This window comes from Cavia porcellus, unplaced genomic scaffold (genome assembly GCF_034190915.1).
Source record: "Cavia porcellus strain 051 isolate PalLab524CR breed Dunkin Hartley unplaced genomic scaffold, mCavPor4.1 scaffold_2, whole genome shotgun sequence".
Classification (NCBI taxonomy): Eukaryota; Metazoa; Chordata; class Mammalia; order Rodentia; family Caviidae; genus Cavia; species Cavia porcellus.
Window position 1 is genome coordinate 10,145,575 of NW_026947485.1, and position 26,565 is coordinate 10,172,139.

General features: G+C 37.7%; 1 protein-coding gene and 1 pseudogene across 4 annotated transcripts in view; both read left to right on the forward strand.

The window, feature by feature from the left end:
• Positions 1 to 26,565, forward strand: part of Kmt2e (lysine methyltransferase 2E (inactive)) — a 90,102-nt gene that overhangs the window by 59,315 nt on the left and 4,222 nt on the right. For 3 of the 4 annotated variants that reach the window (XM_063237860.1, XM_063237870.1, XM_063237876.1), the window contains 14 exons: positions 1,728 to 1,766; positions 5,190 to 5,420; positions 5,536 to 5,666; positions 7,457 to 7,574; positions 8,744 to 8,853; positions 11,012 to 11,276; positions 11,452 to 11,550; positions 20,988 to 21,152; positions 21,461 to 21,769; positions 23,384 to 23,638; positions 23,799 to 23,943; positions 24,478 to 24,728; positions 25,174 to 25,230; positions 25,360 to 25,881. In XM_063237860.1, the coding sequence (XP_063093930.1) occupies positions 1,728 to 1,766; positions 5,190 to 5,420; positions 5,536 to 5,666; positions 7,457 to 7,574; positions 8,744 to 8,853; positions 11,012 to 11,276; positions 11,452 to 11,550; positions 20,988 to 21,152; positions 21,461 to 21,769; positions 23,384 to 23,638; positions 23,799 to 23,943; positions 24,478 to 24,728; positions 25,174 to 25,230; positions 25,360 to 25,881 (2,697 nt within the window). The remainder of the gene's footprint in view (positions 1 to 1,727; positions 1,767 to 5,189; positions 5,421 to 5,535; positions 5,667 to 7,456; positions 7,575 to 8,743; positions 8,854 to 11,011; positions 11,277 to 11,451; positions 11,551 to 20,987; positions 21,153 to 21,460; positions 21,770 to 23,383; positions 23,639 to 23,798; positions 23,944 to 24,477; positions 24,729 to 25,173; positions 25,231 to 25,359; positions 25,882 to 26,565) is intronic. The other variant, XM_063237865.1, reaches the window with a different exon arrangement.
• On the forward strand, positions 24,912 to 25,020 carry LOC111756899 (small nucleolar RNA U13; annotated as a pseudogene).

The window sequence follows — 26,565 nt, forward strand, 5'->3', positions numbered from 1 at the left end:
CTTTGGCTATCCATTCTTGTGTCTGTCTGTCTCTCGCTTATACAGGCAATACTGAAGCTCTAAACTTTTTAGGTTGACTTTATTCTTTGACATCTAGATGTGTTCCTAAAAGCTTTAATTGACTTTTCCTTTGAAATGTGTCTGATAAAGTTTTGGCTCTCTTGCTGCTACAAACTTTGTCTAAGCCCAAAGTACCTCATAATGATACAAGTATTACAGTTACCTTTTGTTTTTGTACCAGGAATAGAACTCGGGACATTGTGCTTGCCAGGCATCTTCTTTTTATCCTTGATATTGCTTACTTGATTCTCTTTGCCCACATTCTGCATGTGGTTATCAGATTTTCTGTAAATACTGTTGTTGTGTGTTTGTTTGTTTGTGGCACTGGGGATCAAATTCATAACCTGACCCTTGCCAGGTAGGTGCTTATGCTGCTGAGCTAAACCCCCGGCATAAATACTGTTTTTATATCTCTTTTTCTGTTCAGAAGTATTTTATAGGTTATTTAGAGTAAAGAACAATACAATATTTAAGTCAGAATCATAAAACCTTTTTAAGTAAAGCTCCCATGACTTAATTTAGAAATTTCCATGATTTAGAAATCAGTCTCATCTTCCACTACTTTTCAGTAGATAAGTGATATTATATTAATTTTTCCTTGAATGATACATAATTTCTTCCTGTTTCTTGGCTTCTTTTCATACCAGTCTTCTTTTTATTTGAGCACATACATTCCACAAAGTTCATTTAACTCCCTTCCCTCCAGTGATTTATGTAAAGATATTTTCCTTCTTTTAAAAAAAAAAAAAAAAACTCTTTTTAAACATGTCATTTGCACGTAAATTTACTACTGAAATATTTTTGGATCTGTGTTACTGTCTTTAGGTTTGCATAGTGTAGGTATGGAACTGTTAGCCTCATGAGTGTTAGGCAAGTGCTGTACCACTGAGCTGCATCTCCAAACCAAGTCTTAACTCACTGTGAATTTGGCTGCCAAGTGGGATTTCAGTAAATATTTATTGAATTAATTAGTTTGGTTTGAACATGAAGTTTAGCCATTAAAGGCAGAAATATTATTGGCTGGTTGCTTAGAGAATTAAAGTAATAGCAATATCCTGCCTTCCCAATTTTTATAAATATATTTCTATGTATATAATTGTTATTTTTTAAAATTTTCAACTAATAGATAAAAAAGTTATATATGTTAAAGATACCAAGTAATATTTGCTTGATTTTTAAATGGAGTTAAACATATTTATGTCATTTCTCATCATCTCTTCTAGGTTTTGTTGGGAGAGTGGGTCCTAGAAATAGAACCCAGGGCGTTGTGCATGCTGGACAAATGCTCTACCTATAGAGCTATATCCCTAGCCCTCTTCTAGCTTTTTGACATGTAGAATACATATAATTAATATCTGCGGGCATCATATTATACAATAGTGACAGCTGTAACATTGAGCAAATAAATTTTTGCAGTTTTGTATTAGCATCATATTATAGACACACTTTTGTATTCTAAATAGCCTGCATTATGTTTGTAATAGAACAAATCCTAGTACATACCTTTTTTTACTCGAGCATTCTCCCAGTTCTACTGCTACTAGCGATTACCAAACTTAGTTTTACATTTTAGTAAAAAAAATTCAGTGAACTCATTAATTCTTAGTATTATACGTAGCTTTCAAAAAAAAAAAAAAAACTGACTCAGAATCTCATGATTATTTTAGGCCTTCCGTGAAGGATCTAGAAAGTCATCAAGAGTTAAGGTAAGTATGTTAAGTTGAAAGTATTATTATGAAATGTCAGTTTTTGGAAACTTACTAAGTGACTGTCCAATCTTTATGTTCTCTTCATTGCTTATTACATTGACAGGAAGTGAGACCTTAGAATTATAAGTGGATTAATATGCCACTTTTTTTTAATATTCTAAAAATAATCAAAAAAGGGAGATATATAAATAATTTGAAATAGGGTTATTAGAATGTGGTCTAACTGCGTGTTATATTTCTGACTATTTTAATATAGTTTCTTACAAATGTAAAATCATAATAGCAGAGTGAAAATTTGCTCTTTTGCATTATTGGAATTCCTAAGAAGTCAAAGCCATTGTTCTACCATACAGTCTCTGTAGATTTGCATGTAGATACAAAGTAGTCATGTGTACCTTAAGTTAATTAGAATAAGTACATTCTCAATTTTCTAGATGTTAAAATTGCTGAGAGAAGCAAGGCTTTGTACCGCTGCTTCTTCCCTAAAATATAGGAGTTAAAGAGGTAGCTTTGTATTGTTGCTGTGTCTTTCTGGATTAGGCATTAAAAGATAATAAGTTCTGAAAGTGTGAGACATTGAGGATGTGATGAGTGTGTTACAAACATTTGTTGTCAGACTTTTGGAAAACAGAAAATATTAACCGATATTCCCAAATGATTCTTCTCTCATAGTTTTGTAATTCTCCCTGAGGAAGTTAATGTGTCTCATTTAGCATATTGAAAATCCATCGTTCCATAAAATGGTTCTATATGTGTGGAAGTTAGAGTTTTGTTTTTGTTTTTGATTTTTTGGGTTTTTTTTGTCTTTTTCATTTTTATCTGTACCAGGGATCAAACTCACGACCGCACACTTGCAAGGAAGGCACTTATGCCGCTGAGCTAAATCTCCAGCCCCAAAGTTAGAGGTTTTATACTTACTGTTAACTTTGCTTTATGGAATTTGTAGACTAGAGATGTCTGAAAGATTTTTTTTATTGCTATTGAATATTAATATTCCAGCATTTCTCTGTCTCAGTTTATCTAGTCACCCATAATTAGGCCACATGTAAAAGAAGCATCTTTTTTTTCTTTTTAATTTTATTTAAAAGGAAAAAGAGAAAAAACAAAACAAAACAAAGCAGTGTAAGGGTACAAGTAATACAGAACTACAAAAAAAACAGTAAGAAATCACCAGTTAATCGATTACACATTATCATCTTAGAGATAGTTGCTCAAGTCACAGTATCAAAGCATACAAAGTGGACATTCAAACAGTGAGACTGTAAACAGTTGTGTTCAATGATCCAACCAAAAACATTAATATGGTCATTTATTTAACACCCCTAAACACACTTGCAGTTGTATCCTTTAGAGCACCTTTTTTTCCCCTCTCTTTTTTACAACAAAATTTACACATTTTGGGTTTTATTACTCCTTAGTTCTTATTACTTCTTTTTTTTTTTTTTTTTGGAAGAGAATAAAGTCAAATATGGCAAAACAAAGCTGTCAGTCAAAACCAAGGATAGACATAGTACATGATGTAAAAACAGAGTACAAGGTTATCAACAATGGTTACCATAATGCCTCTTGCTTCCTTAAAAAGAATTGTCTATCTCATTAGGTATTATGAAGTTGAACAAAACAGTAGAGAACAAGACCAATAAAACCCAAACATTGTAAACATTACAGGACTTCCAAAGGAGATAAAAACCAGAATGGGCATCTTAGTGAATCTTATTGCCTTCAAAGTAGTTGCCTATACCCTCAAACTTGATACTATCATACAGAACGGAACAGAGTCTAATCAGTCAAAACAAGATAGTGGGAGTATTATAGGACTTCAAATCAAGTTAATAGGAAATAAAAAAAAAAAGCATCTTTTACTTAACTGAGATACTTTCCTTTAGTACATGAAGAGATGGCTTTAGAGTGCAAAGTTTTTAAAAAGTTTTTGTGTGTCTTTAAAAATTATCTTTTCTGGTGCTGGAGATACAGCTCAGTGGCACAGTGCCTGCGTGGCAAATGCAAGGTCCTGAGTTTGATTCTTAATACAAAAACACACAGACACACACACACTTTGGGTTTTTGTTTTTTGTTACTGGGATTTGAACTCATGACCTCACACTTGCCGGGCAGGTGCTTGTGCCACTGAGCTAAACCCTCAGCTAGAAAAAAAAAAAACAAGAAGTTAGGCCAAGTGTGGCAGTGCATGCCCATAATCCCAACATTTGGGAGGCTGAGGCAAAAGAATTGCTGGCAAGTTCAAGGCCAGCCTGGGCTACATGATGTGTTCAGAGCTAGTCTGAACTACATAGCAAGATCCTGTCTCAAAATAAAATAGTAAATAAAAAAAACCTTTTCTTTAACTTGAAAATACTGGTTTAAAAATCATTACAAATCCAGTATGTAATTCAGTAGTAAATTTTACAAGATTTAAAGAGATAGGGAAGAGCTGCATAAAATAAAGACCAAGTCAAGGAGTTTCTTGGGAACTGAAAAAAGAGATAACTTAGACACTGAACAGAATCTCTTAACAAATCAGAGGGAAACTTTAACATGATATAGTGTCTAACAAAATCTGTTCTTTTTATCTAATGATCATCCATACTGCACAATATATGTACACATAAAATACCAATAGATAAAATAAGCCTAGGCCCATCAAATAGTTACTTAGCTTATTTTAATTTATACATTATTATAGGAAATAGTAATACTTGTAATAACAATTGGTGCGTATAAAGGCTGGATGGACTGATGGTAAATTTTAATAATGTGCTACTAGGCACGTATACATGTCTAACAGGATGTGTAAAAGTCTTTATGAATTCTTTATATAATAAGAAAATTTTGTAGTTAGATTTTCCATATCGCATTTATTTTTTTTTTCTGTTGTTTGACGTTTTAGAAGAAAATTGAACAGCGTTTATAACAAGATTTATCATATGGCCAACTGATGATCTTGAAGTTGCACTAGATTAAGATACAGTTTTGTAATAAAACATATTAAAACCATATATCAGAAGTATACTGATATGCAGCATGTGTAGTTCACATAATTGCAGATTTTAACAGTTGATGGTTTGTTGCTATAGGATAGCTATGTATTGACTCTTTAAAGTCAGAAAATCTATATGCTATCTTTTTTAGCTATTAGCTGACATGAATCTATGGTTTAAATATTTATGGTTTTCTTAGAGTCCTTGAACTGGCTATAGTCCTGACAGTGAAGTTTGAATGCTTTCTTTTCTAGCTCAATTTTTTTGAATTTTTGATTCATATTTTTTTGATTCATATTTTTGTAGCATGCAGGTTAACATAGTGAAAGGTTTTCCTTTCACTAACTTAGAAAGCAAACACTATTTCTGTTTTATGTTTTTTTACATAAACTGTAATTGAGAGTTGTGTATGCCTGTTTAATCAACTTTGCTATAATTTTAGGGTTCAGCTCCAGAAATTGATCCTTCATCTGATGGTTCAAATTTCGGATGGGAAACAAAAATCAAAGCATGGATGGATCGGTATGAAGAGGCAAATAATAATCAGTACAGCGAGGGTATTCAGAGGGAGGCACAAAGAATAGCTCTGAGATTAGGCAGTGGAACTGACAAAAAAGACCTGAGTAAAACAGAATTGAACATCAGTAATTTACTCTTCAAACCTCCTGTAGAGGTAAATATATTTTTGTCAAAAAAATTGTAAAATAAAACCTTTTTTGGTTCTGTATATTTTAATTTGACTGAAAACAGCCAAGTCTTACTAATCTCAATATTTACTGTGATTTTAGAGCCATATACAAAAGAATAAGAAAATTCTGAAATCTGCCAAAGATTTGCCTGCAGATGCACTTATCATTGAATATAGAGGGAAGTTTATGCTAAGAGAACAGTTTGAAGCAAATGGGTATTTCTTTAAAAGGTATGTTAATATATTTTATGTAAATACTGGATTTTGGATATCTCTCTCAGATGTTGTACATTTTCCCCCCAGATATAATCATTTCAGTATTTGAAACTGTATTATGATTGACTAATGATTAATGACAACATTTGAACTCTGATATCACAAACAATAAAAACACATCTATTCCTCTTAAGTCTCTTACCTTGCTCTGTCTTGTTGAAAATCCTAAAAATACACTTCAAAGATAAGTAAAACGCAATATAAGGATATGTGGGATATAGATCAGAAACTCTGGGGTTTCTGAAGTGACCAGGAACACGTTCCATTTAGAACTTGTGCTAATTTCTTGTACCATAATTGCGAGAGCCTGAGAAGACCATGGTGTCACCAAGCAGAGTCTCTTCCTCTTTATTACACAGTATAGGCTTGTCCCTGCATTAGTACAGTGATGGTATCCGACAGAGTTGGTTTTTTAATAGTTTTGGAGGCCTATTTTGTGCTTTGGGATTCTTATGAAGAGTTAATGTGATCCTCTGTTAGCCACTGTTTCCCTAAAATGTAGAAGTATATTTCTATCTTTAAGGGGATAGTATTGCCATACTGTGCCCTAAATTATTAAAAACATTTCTTGTTTATAATTTGAGTTTTGCAAGATACCTAAGAATCTTTCCGCTTTTACATAGCTGATTTGATCTGAAATAAGTATAAAGCAGTTTTAAATGTACCAAGAAATACAGACTTAGTATCTAAGATGAAGGTAACGGAAGGGCTGTGCTCCCTCTGAATCCTCTGAGATGTTCACCTGGCACTCTCCCTATATGCCTTTCTCCAAATTTCCCTTTTTGTTGTTGTTGTTTTTTGTCTTTTTCGTTTTTTATCGGTACCAGGGATTGAACTCATGACTGCCTGCTTGCAAGGCAGGCACTTATGCCGCTGAGCTAAATCCCCAGCCCCTCAAATTTCCCCTTTTTATAAAGACGCCAGTCACATTAGATTAAGTTCCATCCTATTCCAGTCTGACTTTATTTTTAACCAATTATATTTTAGGGACCCTCTAAATTCATAGTCTGATGCACACTAGCTTACAACTTCAGTATATTAATTTTGTGGGGACACAATTGAACTACAGCAATCAGGTTCTTTATTGTCTGCTAATTGATGGGATACTCTAGGACATGGACTTGGCTTCTCTTTCTTTCTAATTCTATGCTCTCTTCCTATATGTTTTTATCAAGTCTAATGGCTTTACATATACACTGATGACCTCCAGATTTGTATATTCATCCCTGATCTCTCCACTAGTATATATCTAATTACCCGCTTGATACACATCTAATAAAGATCTCAAAATCAAAGAAAAAATATGGACTAGAATATAAATCTTCCTATAAAGACAGTGGTCATTCTTTACTTTAGGCCCAGTGTGGTAGTGTGCGCCTGTACTAATACTCAATAGTTGAAGCAGGAGGATTACCATGAATTTGAGGCCAGGCTGGACTATACAGCAAGACCCTATCTCAAAAAACTAGGGAAAGAGTCAATAAATGAATAAATCTCTACCTTAAATTAATTGCCTTTGTCTTAGGTAAGGTTATAATAGGGGAGATAGCATGTTTATTAGCATAAATTAACCAAAGTTAAAGGTAGATCGTGGAGTCACACTTGTGCTTCTCTACTTACTGAGAATCCTGTAGAATTTCTTAAACTGTTTTCTCAAATATTTTTTAACTGTTTTCCTTGGAAGAAAGACAGGAAATTGTTTTTCTAAAATGTTGAAAACATGTGATTTTTCTTTTCTTTTATAGACCATATCCTTTTGTTTTATTCTATTCTAAATTTCATGGGCTAGAAATGTGTGTTGATGCAAGGACTTTTGGGAATGAGGCTCGATTCATCAGGCGTTCTTGTACTCCCAATGCAGAGGTAAATTTACTGAAATCTTGAGGAGGTGAGGGTTGAGAGTATGTAGAATCTGAGCATTAAGTACGGAGGCTGAGGCAGGAGGATGGCTTGGTCAGCTCAGCCAGGACAGTTTAGAGACTTAATAAGACTTTTAACTATTTTCTCTTCCTTGGAAGAACGATAGGAGACCATTATACTATAAATGGTAAAAGACCAAAAGTGTCTCAAAATAAAAAATGAAAAAAGGGACTGGGGATATACCTGTTTTAAGGCCCTGGATTCCCAGTACCACAATAAATAAATAACCAAGCAGTAACTTTAAACACTTCAACTGCTGATGCAGTTTATTTGGCTCATATCTTTCTGTTTTGAAAATTTAAGTGATATTCTGTGAGGTCTTAAAAATTACGCATTGAGGAAATCATGATGTTTCTTGTAAGAGGGAATATGGGGGTTCTTTGTGTCTATACAGGAAGCTGTATTCATTGGTCAATTCTATATAGTATGGTCTTACTGAGTTAAATGAAAAAGCTAAGAGCTAGGGAAAATTTTACATGAGCTACTTTGTTTTTCATAAAATTGTATTTTAGTGTGGACTATAAAATAACATTGTTTTTACATGCAAAAAAAATTTTAAATTTTTAATTATGTAATATTGCAGCTAAAAACGTAATGGTTGGAGCCATATAATACATTTATATCTTCTCTGTCACTTACTTGTTTTGTAACCCTAACTATGCCTCATCTTTATTGTAAAAGGTAGTATTGAGGAATTAAAGAGTATCATGTAAAATATCTGAAAAGGTCACAGGAAAGTATTGTTGGCTGTATCACTGTTGCATTCCACCAAATTGAAGGTGCCAGTACTTATAAGACTCCCAGTTTCATAGAAGCGAAAATGTGAAAAAACACTCTTCTTAGAATTGATGAAATATGAATACAGTGTTTTATTTTTTACGTGCCAGAAAGGCTGGTGGAGGATAGCAGGGGTACACCAATATATAGTACATTTGAAAAGCCTTCCCAGTTGACCACCACTGATTTGTAGTTAGAGATCTTATGATGAACAGTAATTTTCTAAATTGTATTTGTGACATACTTTTAGGACTATAGTATTTAGTCTAGTTGCATAATAATATACTTCCAAAAATAAAAAGTGATGTATAGAAATGTAAATTTTTTTTAAACAGGTGAGGCATGAAATTGAAGAAGGAACCATACATCTTTATATTTATTCTATCCAGAGTATTCCAAAGGGTACTGAAATTACTATTGCCTTTGATTTTGACTATGGGAATTGGTAAGTTGAAGTCTGTAAATTTATCATCAGTTATTTCAAAGTAATTGCTTAACGTTCTTATATTTAGATAATTTTCATTTCTTTAACAGCTTTTATGTATCACAAAGCAGTTGAAACTACTTGAAAACAAGAAGTTTGTTATTCACTTCCATTATAGCATTGTTGCTTATTTTGTAAACTTGGACTTAGTGTAATGTAAATGTTCATACTTTATAACTAGTAATCCTTATTCAACTTTACAACCTTGACTTTGTTGTGTGAGAAAGTTTTTCTTCACTCTTGTATTTTAGGTGATAAACTAGTTCTACAGTTTTCTTAGCTAGTTGATGTGAGTGGATATTGCCTCTCAAAAATAAAAGAAATTATGCCACATTTTCTTTGCAGTGTAACTTTAAAGGATTTGTTAGAAATCCCTGGCAAGAAACACTGAATACTGCTGTTGTGAAACACTGGCATAAAACAAGCATTAGTTATGGGTATAAAAACTTTTTATTTTTTATTTATTTTTGGTGGAGGCAGTGTCTCACCATATAATTCAGGCTGGCTTTGAACTCACTATGTAGCCCAGGCTAACCTCAAACTCTTGGCATTCTTCCTGCCTCACTCTTCCTGAGTGCCGTGATTACAGACACTGGGTATATTTCCGCATTCCACTTGGCAAAAACTTCAAATTTAAAAAATTTAATATAGAATAGAAATATTTCCAGTATTCATGTTTACTTCCCTAATTAAGAAATAAATCCTCCAGTGAAGCCTCTTGTATATCGCAGCTAGAGACAACCTCTTCACCCTCTCTCCTTCATTACCTGCCATCTAGAATTTTGTAGGATTAAACTTTATGTGAATAATTTACTGCATTCTGCATTTATTTTCTCCTTCATTACCAGGTGAAATTACATTGTTCCATTTAGTTCTAGTTCATTTATTTTCACTGCTGTTTACTCTACTACTGAGGTACTTTCATATTTATGAAACAGTGCTCCAGTGGTGTTTTGAGTGTCTGTGTGGTATATATTCTCTCCAAGTAAGGACCCAGGAGTGAAATCATTGAGGTCTAGAGTGTGCAGACTCAGTTTTTACCAGACACAGGTGACTCTCTCTCCAAAGAAGCCTGTTCCCAGTTTATATTCCCAAGTACTTCTTTGACTGTTAGCATTTTAAAACTTAGTGCTAGTCCATGTGAAATGTTATTTTTGGTTTACCACTTTCCTTGATTATTTATGAGCCCCAGGATCTTTTCTCTTCTTTTGTGTTTTGTTTTTTGGTGGTGCTGGGGATTGATCCCTGGACCTCTCACATGGTAAGCACCAGTCTTTCCTCGAAAGGAGCTTTCTATATGTTTGTTTATCATTTGGATTTCCTCTGTGGTGTGTTATCTAAGCATATCATCTGACATGTTTTCTGCTGGATAGTCTTTTTTTTTTTCCTCCCATTTTTTGTTTGTTTGTTTGCTTGTTTATCTTTTGAGACAAGGTCTTCAGCTGTAGTTCATACTGGCATTGAATTCATTATGTAACCCAGGCTGGCTTCAAACACTCTGATCCTCCTGCCTCAGTCTCATTAGTGCTGGAATTAATGGACATGTGCCACCCCGTCTGGCTCCTGAGTTTTTCATATGTTTTTTAATCTTTTGTTAGTAGTTGAGTTCATTTCAGTGTGTTTTTTTTAAAAAACTTTATGTGATATTCTTTTTAAATGTAAAAGTTTTTAAATTCCTCTTAGTATAAAATCCCTTTTTCTTGGTTAGTAAGTTATTCCTTAAAGTACAGTATAAACTTAGGTCAAATTTTAGATCAATTTTATAATACTCTAAGATCCCAGAAGTAATGATGGTTTATGCCTTAATGATACTTTATGTAAGCCATATTATCATTTACTTTAAAAGAGTTAAAGTTTTGACTCCCCCCACCTTTCGGTAAGTAACATGTTATTGATTATCCCAAGGTCCAGTCTGTGACCCAAAAAACGAACATCTAATTGTAGTATTGTTTTCATGAGAAAATACCTTTGTTTTAGTTACCAGAAATGCCTAAAAAGGTAAGGATTACTTGTAATCACTAATTGCATGAAATTTTGTGGAGTTGCTGCTTAAAATGGAGTGAAATTTCTCAATTTTGTTTTGTATTTTGAAGAAGTATTTATCTGATTATCATTCCAGCAAGTATAAGGTGGACTGTGCATGCCTCAAGGAAAACCCAGAGTGCCCTGTTCTGAAACGTAGTTCTGAATCCACGGAAAACATCAACAGTGGTTATGAGACCAGAAGGAAAAAAGGAAGAAAAGACAAGGATATTTCAAAGGAAAAAGATATACAAAATCAGAATATGACTTTGGATTCTGAAGGAACAACCAACAAAATAAAGAGCTCAGAAACAAAACAGAGAAAGCTTTCTCCCCTGAGATTATCAGTGTCAAATAATCAGGTATTGAACTATTCTTAATGAAGCTGAATTAAAAGAAAATAATTTGTCATTTTATCTTTAGAGGTGTGTGCTGTCAACCCCAGCTAGTTGTGGTCTAAATACTTTTAAATAGTTCGGTGTCCCTAGATTACAACAGAGTAGTAGTTTCTATAAAGAAGACATTTTTATCTTTCAGGAACCAGATTTTATTGATGAAATAGAAGAAAAAACTCCTATTAGCAATGAAGTAGAAATGGAGTCAGAGGAGCAGATTGCAGAAAGGAAAAGGAAGATGGTAAGTGGGGAGGCCAGTAGTTGCTCTGTGCTCAGTTGGACTGAGGGCAGCCGACGTGCCATGGAGGATTTTCATTTGGCTTTATCATTATCCTTTAAGAAAATTCCACTGAACTTTTGTATTTTTACTGGTGTTCGTTAGACATTTCAAATGTATGACATTTTAGAAGTAATTTTATTAATATTTTTGAAATTGGAAACAATAAATCTTAATACCACAATTCCTGTTCAAAATGTCTCTCATTAGCTGAATGTACCCTTTTTTCTTCAAGAGTTGATGTAAAATAAAAACAGATTTAAACCTTATAATAGCACCAAATAAATGGCTGATGTAAAGCTAAAACAAAAAAATACTACTGTTTGGTAACTACTATTTCTGTATTCCTATACTGTTATCATCAAATGTAAGATTTTTCATTAAAATAAGTTTAAGCAGGTCATGATAGAGCACATCCATAATCCTAGCACTTTGGAAGCTGAGGCAAGAAAGAGGACCACCATGAGTTTGAGGCCACCTTGGACTACATAGTGAGATCCTGTCTTAAAACCCCCAAACCACCAAACAAACAACAAATAAGTTTAGAATTTATGATTTTCCTATAACTTACTTTGTTAGTGTAAAAATGGGATAAGAGATTTCCTCAAAAAAGTGGTAATTAGCATTCTCAGTAGAGTATCAACGCCAGTTAGAGGTCTGCTCTACTTTGTTGGTTTAAAAGATGGTCTTACAAACTAACTGATGGCCTTTGGGTAGGTTTTCCTCATTACCTTTACTTGGTACACTGCTTGGCCTCCTGCTGTAGAGGTTTGCGTGGTGCGCTGTGCGACCATCACATTACATCTTTCCAGCTGGACTTGGGTGAGCTGCTCAGTGTGTCTGTTTTGTACTGTGACAGTCATCCTTCCAGTACAGCTCCGTCAGAGGCTGGGGGCCAGCAACACTGCTCTATTGAGACAGGGCAGTTAGAAACAGAAGAGAAGAAAAGCAAACAGCTGAAAATTGGAGAATTTGGAGGCTGGTTATATGAAAGAGAATGCCTGTATCCAAAAGAATAATAGTAAACTTTTTTCAAGATTCAGTTACATATAAATCATGTGTGGCTGTTTTTTTTTTTTTTTTTTTTACACCATTGCCTGGCTCCATAATTGTTACAAACTTACATTGTGTTGCCTGTGTGTGTAGTAATTTATGAACACAAGAGTCACTGCTTTTTGCACGAGCTCCTTTATAGTCAGCAGTAGGAACTACAGCAATTTCAAACTACACTTTCAAAACAGTGACAGTTTTAAAAAGTTGGAACACTTGTTCTGTGTACACACAGTAGTTTTATTCAAATTGTATTCTATTTAAAAATTTTCATGGCTATGGGGCTACTTTTAAATTATCAATTTGTCATCCTGAGAAAGAATGGAACCTAGAAAATTCTTTCTTCCCAATGGCAGAAGAAAACTGGATGCCTTTTTACTGATGTTAAACTTGTTGGGGAAAAATGTATTTTCTGTGCTTACTAGGATCACATTTGGCTCTGATTATGTTGTATTAATGTGGAATACTTAAATGTTTTTATACTTATTTATCATATGCTACTATCTGCCACTAAGATGGCTATGAAGCTGGGAATTTCATTCATGATAATAAGTGGAAAAATTTAAAATGTAAATATTTATAACTTGGTATTATGAAATAAGACTACAAATTTTCCTTTGGTTTCTTGATCCAGGGCCTTTAAAGTTATTGCATTGTTTCTAATTGGTGTATTTGCTTTGATGTTTAAATTACAGAATTTTTGTGTATAATCAAATAAGCTGAATGCAGAAGCACACATCCTGGGATTCCTAAGCAATTAGTACTTTTTTTTCTCTCAGAGTATATTTCATTTTAAAATGAGTTTTATTTTTCTAGTTTTGCCATTATTTTGTTTAGATTTACTTCAGGGGGTAAAATAAAGAGCAAATAAAGAGGCAACTTTAAAAAAAAAGTAAAACCAAACAAACTAAAGATGGTAATAAAGATATTACTCTTTATTTTTGAGACAGGGTCTCACTGTGTAAGTCAGGCTGGCTTTGAATTCACAGTGATCCTCCTGCCTCAGATTCCTAAGTGCTGGGATTGCAGGCGTACACCATCACACCTGGTGCCAGTTTCTCTTGGGAGAGTTGTCAAACTAATTTTTCTCCTGTGACAAGCAGAGTTTTAGACCATCATGGCTTATAATGATAGAGACCATTATGTATATATACCAGATTTGGCTAAGAGGCGTCAAGATTACCTCCTTCTCATATATATTGCACGTAATCTTCAACTTCAAATATATTTCAGTCTGTCCTTTGTAGTATAGCTTAAACAGTACGGAATTGATCTAATTTTTACCTATATAAAAAACAATTTCATATAACCATCTAATTTAACATCTTGCTCAGTTTCCAAAACTTGCATCTGTGGACTTGTATACTTTGGTTCTTTGCTTCATTCTTTTTAATGAGAATGATAGATAGATAGGACAATGTCTCTACCTTCAGAAGTATTTACTAAAATAATTCAGTAAGAAGTGGTACAGAAGACATTATTATTGATAACTCAAGCTGAGGGGTACCATTTATATGAGAGATACCATTTTATTTTGGATAATATCTGTAACCTTCTGTAGGGTTTATAAGTATTTATAGACTATAAGTCTATTTTAATAAGTTGTATGGAACTGAATTTGCATTTATTTCTCCAGGGGAAATAGTCCAGAGGGAGTTATAAATGTGACAGATGATTTGTGGCTATATTTTGGGAAAGGAGAGGGTTATATAGATAAGAGGATAAGGCTGCATATTGAGCACTATTCATGTAAGTTGTGGTTGCTATACATGAAAATTTAAGTGATGAATTCATGAAAGAATATATATATAATTTTTTTTTTTTTTTTTGGTACTGGGGATTGAACTTTGGACCTCGTGCTAGTGCTGCTGGACTAGATCGCGGGCCTCATGAAAGAGTATTTGAATCATTAGGTAACAAGGAGAGAAAAGCCTTTTTCATTCTCAGTTCCATGTCCTTCCACCTCCTTTGGTCCTTGAAAGTTTTTTTTTTTTTAATAACATTTTCTTTTTTGTCATCCATTAACTGCTTTATCCTGTGATACCATCTCCTTCCCCCCAAGAAGTGAGTACCTATTTACAAAAGCAAACTTGGGCTAAATTGTGTGAAGCAGATGATAGTTACTCCAAGTTGCCTCTCCCCTGGTTTGTCAGAGCCTGAATGGGTGTCTGAGCCTTTGAGGCTAGTTAAAGCGTGGCGCTGGAAACACAGGTTGTCTGCTCACCTGATTCCAAAACCAGGACACAAGAGTAGACCTGCTTGGGATATGTTGGTTGAAGTCGGATTAGTTGGCCAGTGTTGTCAAAGAGTATGCAGAAGAACGTTAGATCCTGGGAAGCATACCATTAATCAGTGATCATTTTAAAAATTGCAGTTTTGAAAGATTTATGTTTAGGAAACAATGTTTACAGTGATACAAAAAGAACCTCTTTGCCAGAGATATAGCTCAGCAGCATAAGCACCTGCCTGGCAAGTACATGGTCCTGAGTTCAATTTCCAGTACACCCCCTCCAAAAGAAAAGAACCTCCTTTTTAGTATATTTCTGAAATACTTTTCCATAGCCAATTTAAGACACCTTGAGAGTTTACTTGTGATCCTTCATGGCCTGTTATTATCAGATTGCTTAAACTGGAGCCTGTGGAAGTTGGTTCAGGATGGTCTTCACATTGAAAAGGAAAGAAATATGCCAACAGCAGACATATTAAAGGCATATTAATCAACCAGGTCCGAGACCCCTGGACCTATCAGGCAGCCAGGGTAGGAAAATAAAGTATTTGTAGTTTACTGTCAGAGCCCCGCTCCTAGGCTGACAGGGTGCCTGGCATTTTAAGAGCATATAGCTGCTCAGTAAATGAGCCAAAAGTGTATGGCAGCCACGGAAGGAAACTGTGACTTCCTTGTAGTCCAAGAAGTCTTGCCCAAGACGAGTCAGGATTTTACACGGGTCAAAACATTTGACCTCAGGGGCTGGGGGTTTAGCTCAGCGGCATAAGCACCTGCCTTGCAAGCAGGCGGTCGTGAGTTCGATCCCCGGTACCGATAAAAATGAAAAAGACAAAAAAAAAAACAAAAACATTTGACCTCCTTACCTGAAGTGTTCTTAGCAGGTGCGTTATGCAAAAAAGCGTTATAGTCAGCTTCTCATTGTTCAGCCAGGTCACCCAACCACTCCTCTGAGTTGAAAGTGCTCACTGTTTCAGTCCCTGACGTGCTTGGCACCTGGGCAGGAACTGTATGTAAGAGCCTGGCACCCGGAAGCAGAGCGGAGGAGTCCTCAGAGGGCCGGATGTAGTCCCCCGAGGCCACGCCTCCACAACTTGACTAGCCTAGTGCTCTGCCAATCCCAGTGCAGAACAAGCCAAGCACGTTGATTGGCTAGCCACTACACCGTTTGTACTTAAGAATTCTTGAAAGCCGGGTTGTTGGGCAGTGTTGCCTAAAGCTGAACACCTTCGGTAGTGTGTAGTTCTTCCCTCCAGTGACCAGCACACTCCAGGAAAACATGATCATCCAGAATCTGTACTGCTAGTCTGTTTTTAGAAAGTGACTTGTTTTAGAATAACACGGTCGAAGATCGAGACTGCTCCTGCCACTGGTGCTGGGATTGGAACGCAGCGCCTTTACAAAAACTGTATCCCCAGCACTTTATTTTTTGAGACAGTTTATTAGTATTTACAAGCTCTTACAGGACTGGGCCAAGGTTCCTCAAAAGACTACACGTGCTCTGAATCGGATTTAATGTAGGACGCAGGAATGCCCAAGATCAGCCTACAGTAGCAGCTCACTGAGTCGAATGGAGAAGAGCGCAAAAGCTCTCTGTGCTGCTGGAGATGCGAAGAATCCGACCAATGGTCTGAAGACCACTGCAAAGTCCCATCTGAGGCTGCATCAGGTGGTGGAGGGATCCCTGAGCGCCTGCACCAGAAGGGCAAAGGGCGGAGGGCGGTGCTAGAAGCCAAGAGTTTGCACCAGCAGGCTGAAAAGGCAAGGAAGCCCAGGAGTGCTTCCAAAGCTGGGGGACTCTGCCCAAGGCCAAGGCCAGGGCTCCTTTGAGGAGCAACAGGCACGATGAAACTCTTTCAAGGAAAATCAGCCGAGATCTTTCCCTCCTGTTTTCCTTTTTATCCTCCCTACAGTGGGTCGTCCATGCCCAAAACCATATTGACTCCATTCAGCTAGCCGTCCTGGCTCAAGTTGACAATTGACCACCATAGATCATGTAACTATAGAGGGTGTGAGTTTCTCAGGCTGGATTTGAATTTGTGATATTCATGCCTCAGCTTCCCAGTGTTGGGATTATAGGTGTAATCCATGCACAACTATTGTTTTGGTTTATTGATACCAGGGATCAAACTCAGTTTAATTGCACTTGCCAGACAGGCACTGTTGCAGAGCTGAATCCCCTGCCCATGACGGTAGTTTTAATGATAGTAAAGTATGAAGGAGCGTTAATTTGTTGCAGAAAAGTCATCTGAAGACAGGACTGTGATGGAATCACTGAACTCAGTGTTCCTGTATCTTTCAGTTGATGCTGACACTTGTTTCATCATAGATTAGGAATTGTATTTGTAAAGTAATTCATAACATGGTAAAAGGGTATGTTTATTTTTATAGGTATCTGATTAAACAAAATGAGGCTATTCTGCTTTAGCTACGGTGTAATAGATTTAAGATGTCCCAAACTCTCCTTCAGTGCTTGCAGTTGTCTTCACGCAACATTGACACACAGCTTATATGCAGTGCTCCACAAGCACAGTTTCCTCTCTGTGAAGTATGTGAAGCTCAGAGACCCCAAGTCTGGTCCCACACAAGTCACACGTGCTGCTTTCAATAGCTTTTATTAGTAACCAATCATCTTATGACTCTTAAGATTCACCATCAGTCTGTCATTGTTGTTGGAAAGGGTATGGGGCATTTGAGTCTTTTTTCTGTACTATAAGACCATAGAGTAGAGTAAATTTGTAGTGAGGTCCTGGCCTTTCCTTAAAGTCAGGTTTTCCTTAAAAGTTTGATTTCTGGAATTCAGATTTTCAGACTATAGGCACTTAAGATGAGGAAAGCAAAACTGTAAGCCAGGGAAGACAGAGCCTGGGAGCTCAGTCGAGGACCCAGGCCCTGGCTGGGCCTTTTGGCTGTGGCAGAGGGCAGCAGGCTGTGTGCCTCTGAACTGCACCTGACAGCAAGCAGAAGACTGAGGCTGCGATCCCCAGATACCCGAGATACCTTCTTCCTCTTTACCCTGGCCTCCCCCAGGTTTCCCTGTAAAGCTGATAGCATCCCCTCCTTCACAGGCTTATTTGTAGTACATTAAATTACCAGAAGCATTTTCTGAGCTAAATTAGAATGTTTATTTGGCAGTTTATTTTTTTCAGTTGCTATATTATATAACATGTTAATTCCTATTTATTATATAACCTTGAATTGTATGACTTTCCCTGTTTTGAAACTTAGACAAAAATTGTATCTATTCTGAAAGTTGAAAATACAAATTTTTATTACATGTCTTTATTCTTTGAAGTACACAGTTGCAATAGATTCTCAAAATACCCATGCCTCAGCAAGTAGTGGTATTATTGTTCTGTAGCCTATAGGAAATAAGAGTACTCTGTATTTACTGCTGGGAAGCCAAAAACTGAAAATTATATCATAGTAATGTACAATGGGTCATAAAGAAGACCCACGTACTTTAGCATAACATCTAATACTCTGGCACGGACAGTGTAACCTGCATGCGGGTCTGTCACTTTCCCAGCTCACACGTGATAAAAGACTCACCTTGCAGTGAGTTACAGTTAAATAAAAGTCACCTACATAAGTCACGGTAGGTCTGCAGATGCTCTAATCATTTATTAAGACCATTTATTTCTCTAGTCATCTGCAGTTACCTTTAAAATTTGGTGTAAACATGTTTTTCACTTACATCTGTAAAATGGGTGGCAAATTTTTGGTCCCAAATACTATTATCTAGTTAAATGTGAAATAATGTTAGGATGTATGATGAACATAGAAGTTGAATGATACGTACCTTAAGGAATTTTAAAATTGGTTAAATGTGCAAATAATTGTTACCCAGTAGAAAACCTGGTATGGCCAAGCATGGTGGTGCACATTGGTAATCAAGAGGCTAGGGTGAGAGGATTACCATGAGTTGGAGGCCAGCCTGAGTTACATAGTGAGATATCCTGAACTACATTTAAAAGCCAGGCATGTTTACATTTCCAAGCTGGGTTAAAATTAGGAAATCTATTTAGTGCCCTTGACTTTATTCCTACACAGCAAAGAACTGTAGTGACACAGGGAGACTTGCCCTTCAGGACGCTTTGCATAGGATGGTAGGTGTGTGCTTGTGAACTGGAGAGTAGCGGGCAAAGGAGGTTGTCAGAGCCATGTGAAAAACCACCTTCGACAGAGTCGCTGCAGGCACAGGCACTTGCACTACCAGGACAGGACTACATTACTTTTTAAGATCCTGACCAACTCAAGATCAAGAACCATCTCTAAGTGAAGGCATTTGCTTTAACTAGCAACTGTGCTATGTACAGGGGAGTTGTTTTTATGTGAATGAGTTGGAAGGGAAGTGTCAGAGAATCCTCTCCTGGCATAAATCCCTAAGTGTTTTAGAAAATCCAGGGTAATGTTTTACACAAATGATTCATGGTAAGGCTAGTTTGGTTTCAGGGAAAATAGGATTTCCCCATGACATTAAAATGTTTTTGAGGGGCTGGGGATGTAACGCAGCAGCATAAGCGCCTGCCTTGCAAGTGCTCAGTCTAGAGTTCGATCCCCAGCACATACATACATATATAAATAAAATGTTTTTGAAGTAGCTACAGTTGTTAAACTCTTCCCTTCAACATTGTTCAATTGAAGCAATTGTGAAAATGAACTTTTTGTCATACTTGGGATTTATAAATTCAGAGTTTTAGAAAAGCCCTGATACCCAGTCATAGTTTTTATAGAAAGCTGTATGACAAAAAGAGGTCAAATCAGTGATTTAAAAGACCAGAGACAAGAAACGTCTAAGAATTCAACTTTAAAATGTCCAGTTCCGGTGCCTTAAAAAAGCATCTGTTACCCACGCTGTGTCAAGTGTTTGGTGACCCTTCCTAGACCAGCAGAGCTAAATGCAGATGCGGACACATAAACAAGTAATCTTACCTCGCTGGACCTGTTTCCTTGTCTGTAAAATAAAGGTGAGGATAACACATTTTGTGTGTCACTGGCAGAATGGTGATGTGCTCTAGTCAATTAGAAACTTTAAGAAGTACTTTCAGGTGCTCTGTTGATATTCTACTTCATTCCTTTGTTGAGCATGACAAAGATAAAAATATAGGCAAGCACAAGAAAGCATTCACGTGCCTTGGTACTTGAATCTTGGTACTTGATTCATGCGTCTTGGTACTTGAACTTTGGCTACTGATCCCTGGATAAGAGCTGATGCTGACAAGGCCTTGGCAGCCAGACCTGGAGTTTGCGATCTTTTTTTCTTTCTTCCTCACATGGATGTGGATGACAATGGAAGAAAGACAAGTGGATCTGAGCCTAGGGCCTGATTCTTTCCATTTGGAAACTGGAAAAGGGTGGATGTGCTTCATGTTCTGTTGAAAGCTGACGCATTTGCCAGGCTGGCCGCTCTGGCCGAGGCTCTGGATCTTGCTCCTGGTGCTCGAGGGGACTCTTGCTGTTTCCTTAGGGCTGCTTGGAAGTGTCAGTGTGAGAAAGGAAGAACAGAAGGTAGAGGGATGCCTTAAACATGACGAGGAGGGCTAAAGGAGAAGGAATAGTTACCGTTTGTGGGATGCCTGCTATTTCCCAAGTACTGTCTAAAAAGCTCGCATACATTTTGCTTGAACTTAGTAACAATTCAGTAATGTGTATGTATTATTACCGCATCTTAGCATCTCAGAAAGGTTAATTAACCTACTTAGGGTCACAGAGATCCTGGTGGAGTCATGATTTAAACCTAGAACTTCACCCCACAACCATCCTTCTATACAAATAATCTACCGACTCCTCTGTACACATCAAACCTTAGGAAATCTGAATTTTTATTAAAAGACTGGCATCTATATTAAGACATTTTTCAATTTGATAAAACAAGGTAGATTTTGAGGCTTTTTAAAAAACCCTCATTAACAATCCGCTAAGCCATCCTTTCATGAAATATATCCATAATATCAGGCTTTACCAAGATGTGTGCGACTCTGACAGATTTGAATGACTGTGAATGCTGCCCACCTCACCCCTTCACCAGCAGCAGACTCTGTTAACAATATCAGAGCAATTCTTTTTCAAATTTGAATCCTTACTTCAAAGCAATGATATGCCACTTAAAACTTAAACTTTGTAGACCAGAGAAGAAAGGAAAATGGAAGCAATTTTGCAAGCTTTTGCCAGACTTGAAAAAAGAGAGAAGAGAAGAGAACAAGCCTTGGAAAGGATCAGCACCGCCAAAACAGAAGTCAAAGCTGAATGTAAAGACACTCAGGTCACCAGTGATGCTGAGGTTAATCAGGTAATACTGCTCAGATCCACTTTCATTCTTGTATTTAAATACCTTCAAATAAAATTTCTGCACACAACTTAGTTACATCTATAAAACATTTAATATTATGGCTGATATTAGACTTTGGTAGCATTTTCAAACCTTATATGAAGTTTGGATTTAAATCATAAAACTTTAAATCATAACCTTTTCATTATGCCAATATATTGTTTTTTAGAATCCATAAACTTGGAAAACATTTGAAGTAGATTAATGCTATTATATTTCAACTTAAATACACATAATTAAAAGTTCTATTATATTGTACTTTGAATCAGGAACAAGCAAAAGAAGAAACTGCTAACAAGCCAGCCCCTGCCAAAGTAAATAGAACTAAACAGAGAAAAAGCTTTTCTCGCAGTAGGACTCACATCGGACAGCAGCGGCGGAGACACAGAACCGTCAGCATGTGCTCCGACATCCAGCCGTCCTCTCCCGACATCGAGGTCACATCACAGCAAAACGATGTTGAAAACACTGTGCTCGTAATAGAACCAGAGACTGAAACTGCAGTAGCAGAAATAATCACTGAAACTGAAGTCCCAGCACTCACTAAATGTTCTACGAAGTACCCCAAAACAAAGAAGGTATGATTCTTTTTTTTTTTGTCTTTTTCGTTTTTATTGGTACCAGGGATCGAACTCACGACTGCCTGCTTGCAAGGCAGGCGCTTATGCCACTGAGCTAAATCCCCAGCTCAGAAGGTATGATTCTTAATGAACCGAAGAACTTCTCCAAGTGTCTTATTATACTAATTTTAAAAATTCAGTTTGTCACATTTTATAATGAACAGCAGCATCATTTTTATACCTTCAGGTTTTTTAAAGAATTGCAAAACTATAAAGTAGTTATAAATGTCACATTATGGTAAAGATAAATACATTAAGACTTTGTGCTGCAGTTCATGATTTTGTTGAGTGTTCCTGCACTGTGTACAGATACGATGTTCACACTCTTCTGAACTGGTTCCATGTGTGTTACCCTTCCTTTCAGTGGCGCATCTAGGCAAGCACTCTCCCCGGGCCACAACTCCAGGCCCCTGCTCTTTTATCGTTTGTGGTTTTTATAAATCCCACTGTGTAGGTAGACTGTAAGAGTCAAATGTGAAGAAACTGTTGATTTCAGTAAAATGTACAAAAAAATGTATTTATAAGATAGACATTTTCAATCAAATTATTAATTAAAAAAATCACACCTCCACTCCGTGGCAGTTTGAGTGCAGTCTCCATGTGCTTTACATAGCACACTGCTTGTCCTACGCAGCTAGCTCTGCACACACAGAGAAAAGGTGCTATAAAGCATTTAAGCTGGTTGCCAGAAGACAGGATAGGAAAGTGTTTCAGCTTGTTATTGTGCCTATGTTGTGTGTGTGTGAGATACAAGACATAGGCACACGTGCTTTTTTTACAATTTACATTTCTCATGAACTTAAGAGGATCGTATTTGATTACTAAACGTATGAATGGCAGGACAAAAGGAAAAAACTAGTTTTTAAGAAGTAATCATTAGAGGGCTGAGCTCAGCGGCATAAGAGCCTGCCTGGCAAGCAAGAGGTCATGAGTTCGATCCCTGGTACCAAAAAAAAAGTAACCATTATCCTTCAGGGCCACATGCATTCATCTAGCCAGTAAAAACTGAATTGTGCATGTTGTAGACCAAGGAATAAACAGAATTAAGAAAAACACCACGTACATTTTCAAAGAATGGGGGCTTTGAGTGTTTTAAACCTCTTTGATCAGGGATTGTCAGTGCTGATAGTTTTATGTTTTGTTCATGTGGAGGATATGCACTAACTCATCTCTGGGAGATTCTAAGAGGCATTTTGGATCAAAAAGTACTGCTAAAATCAGATTTTTCTAGTTGACCAATTTATACATTTAAAACAGTAACAAATCTGTACTTAGTATTTGTGCCATAGATTTTACGATTTTTAGAAGCATTAGTGTTTTTATGTAATAATTTCTTGAAGCAATTTTATAAAAGCACCTGTGTTTGTACAAAACATGTAAAAGATTTCATAGAAATAAGCAAGGAAATGTGGAATGAGATGCTGACTTTTTTGGACATCACATATGAGAATTATTTAAATTACCCCATTTATAACTTTCAACAATGTCAATTTCTGATTTTGTTATCAGGATGTTGTATAAGAGAATCTATGCTGTTATATACATAGTGATCTGGAATTTTCTTTCCTCTAGCACTTGGTCAGTGAATGGTTAAGTGAGAAGAATGAGAAGACAGGAAAACTCTCAGACACTCTTTCCGAAAAGCCTCTGCGGATAACTACAGATCCGGAAGTGTTAGCCACACAGCTCAATTCTCTACCAGGCCTCACATACAGCCCTCACGTGTACTCTACCCCCAAGCATTACATTAGGTTTACTTCACCATTCCTTTCTGAAAAAAGGAGGAGGAAAGAACCTACTGACAACGCTTCTGGCTCATGCAAAAAGGTAAAGGTTTCTTTGGATGTTCAGAATCTGGTGTGAACCAAACGCCAGTCTCATTCCTTGCTATTACTTGTAGAAAAATGCCTTTGAAATCAGCTCTGCATTTAAGACAGTAAATAGCTGCTAATTTATTACTGTTCATTTACTTTTTTGTCTTACTCAGCGATGGTTAAAACAGGCTCTGGAAGAAGAAAACTCAACAGTTTTACATAGATTCAGCTCACCCTGTCAAGAAAGATCCAGAAGTCCTACAGTCAATGGTGAAAATAAAAGCCCATTCCTATTAAATGATAGCTGTTCCCTTCCAGGTAGGGTTTTCCTCAGTGCTGTTTTAGTGGGAGCATTGTGGCAGCATAGACACAGTCCAGCTAATTTACTCAGCTTCAGAGAAACAGCAGATTGTGAGATGCATTTTGTCACTGCTGTTCTCCAGACCCTGTCTCCAAGAGGAGACATGAACGTCTTGATTTGTGATACAATCTATTTGGGGATTATGGTTGAATTTTTAAGGCCTAGTTTTGGCTTTTGGAGTGGCTGTTTTCAAACAGATTCAAAAGGACTCAGACAAATCAGTCACAGTGAGATTAGTGTACTACAATTATGTAAGATTTCTTTGAGACCTCTAGGTCTATTCTTTGGGCAAGATAGTCCTTGCCAACCAAAGACAGATGGGGAAATGCTTTCATGTTAATTCCACTCTTAAAAAACTATAGTTTTGGGGTGAAAGTAATCATAATTACTATATAGTTATGTTTTTTTCAGAATATCACATTTCCAAAATGTTACAGATTATAGCAAATACCAACAGTATAATTTCTTATAGATTATTATTTTGCCAACAGATTTAACAACACCACTAAAAAAACGAAGACTTTATCAATTGCTAGATTCTGTTTACTCAGAAACCTCCACACCTACTCCTTCACCGTATGCCACACCAACTCATGCAGACATTACTCCTACGGACCCATCATTTGCCACTCCTCCACGGGTAAAGTCAGATGATGAAACCTGTAGAAACGGTTATAAACCCATATATTCACCAGTCACCCCGGTAACCCCAGGCACACCAGGAAACACCATGCACTTTGAGGTGAGAAATTTCAATGAGAAAAATGTTTTCAGCCCACGTAGACGGGGAACAACGAGTGTGCTAAGAGACTAAATTAAAGGGAAAATTGGACACATACACATATGTGAAGTTAAACATTTAAAAAGACATTTTTAATTGTAGTAATGACTGTGTGTATCAAATTGACCTCAGCGCACGTGTCATATCCTGAGGTCTTTTGGTTCATGAGCATCAGGGCTGGGTATTCATGCCGCTGTGTGAGATGTGTCCCCCTCAGACATCGGTAGGACGTCAGGACATGACCTGTTTGGTGTGGGGGCAAAGTAATCTTATCTGGGGAATGGAAAGAAAACAGGAAACAGCCTGAAACCAAAGTCTGTGCAATAGTTTCTAAGTTTTCATTTCAAAAAAGTATCAGAGATATTATGTATTTTAATTTTCAATTTTGATTATTCCTTTTATGTAGAATATTTCTTCCCCAGAAAGTTCTCCAGAAATAAAGAGACGCACTTACAGTCAAGAGGTAAGAAGCTGATCCTGATACAGATATTTGGATAGTTACGTTGGGCTACTGATGTTTTTCTCAATATCATTATTTTTAAAGTCAGCAGTCTCAAGATGTCATTGTGTGTGTCTTTCGTTCTGTAAACAGGGATATGACAGATCTTCAACCCTGTTAGCACTGGGGCCTTTCAGAAATTCCGGTCTAACTGAGCTGGGGCTGCAAGAAATAAAGACTATTGGCTACGCCAGCCCGAGGAGCAGGGAGAAGGAGCCCGCCGCGGACCTGCACCTGGGGCTGGACGCAGGGGAGCCGGCCGCCCTGCTCAAGGCCGCCGAGGCGCCCGAGCCCGCCGGCCCGCTGGACGCCAGCCAGCCAGGCCGGGCCGCGCCCTACGCGCCCTGGGTGAAGAGCCCCGACGGGAGCGGGCTGGGCTTCCCGGTGAACTCCAACCTGCGGGACCTGACGCCCTCGCACCAGCTGGAGGTCGGCGGCGGCTTCCGCGTGAGCGAGACCAAGTGCCTGCTGCAGGAGGACGCCAGAGCCGTGTTCATGGACACAGCCGTGTTCTGTCCCTCGGAGGACGGGCTCGTCTCGGCCTTCGGACGGACCGTGCACGACGCTCTGATGGACGGGAACTGCACACCTCAGAACCCGCCGCAGAAGAAAAAGGTTACCCACTTAGCCATGCCTAGTCCCGCTCGCCGTCCAGCTCCGGGCCGGGGCTGAGGGCTGCTTTACAGTAGTGTGTGTGTAGCCTGAGGCACCCGCCCTGCTCGCGCGCACACTTCAGAGCCTCTTCGGTTTAATTAAGCCAAGAGGGGCGAGCCCTGCAGCAGGCAGCCGGCAGCGGGGTGCGGGTGGGGGGAGGCCAAGCTGCACACGCGGCTCAAGGCCGTCCCAGACCAGACCAGACCAGACCAGACCGAGACTGCGAGGCCATTTCTTTACGAAAGGAGTAACGTTAAAAATAAGCCCCTCCCAAACCGGAACCGGCCTGGGCCTCAGGTCCCCACCGCGACTGCAGAGGGAGCGCGGTGGCGCAGAGGCGGCCCGCAGGCAGGCAGGCAGCATGCGGCACCGACGCGTTTGTTAATAGGCTTATTGCTGTATGAGTCGAAGAATTGTAGTGATATGTGCTTTTAATTTTTGTAACAGAGTCCAGTTGGCAACTTTGTGGGAAGCAATGTAGTATAGTGGAAAGAGCACGGGCTTTCAAGTAAGACCTAGGTTCGAATCCCGGCTCCAACACTCACCAGCTGTGACCTTGAGTGAGTGAGTTACTCAATTTCCTCCTCTGTAAACGGGGATGATGATATACCTGGTGCATAGGGTTGCGAGGATTAAATGTGGAAA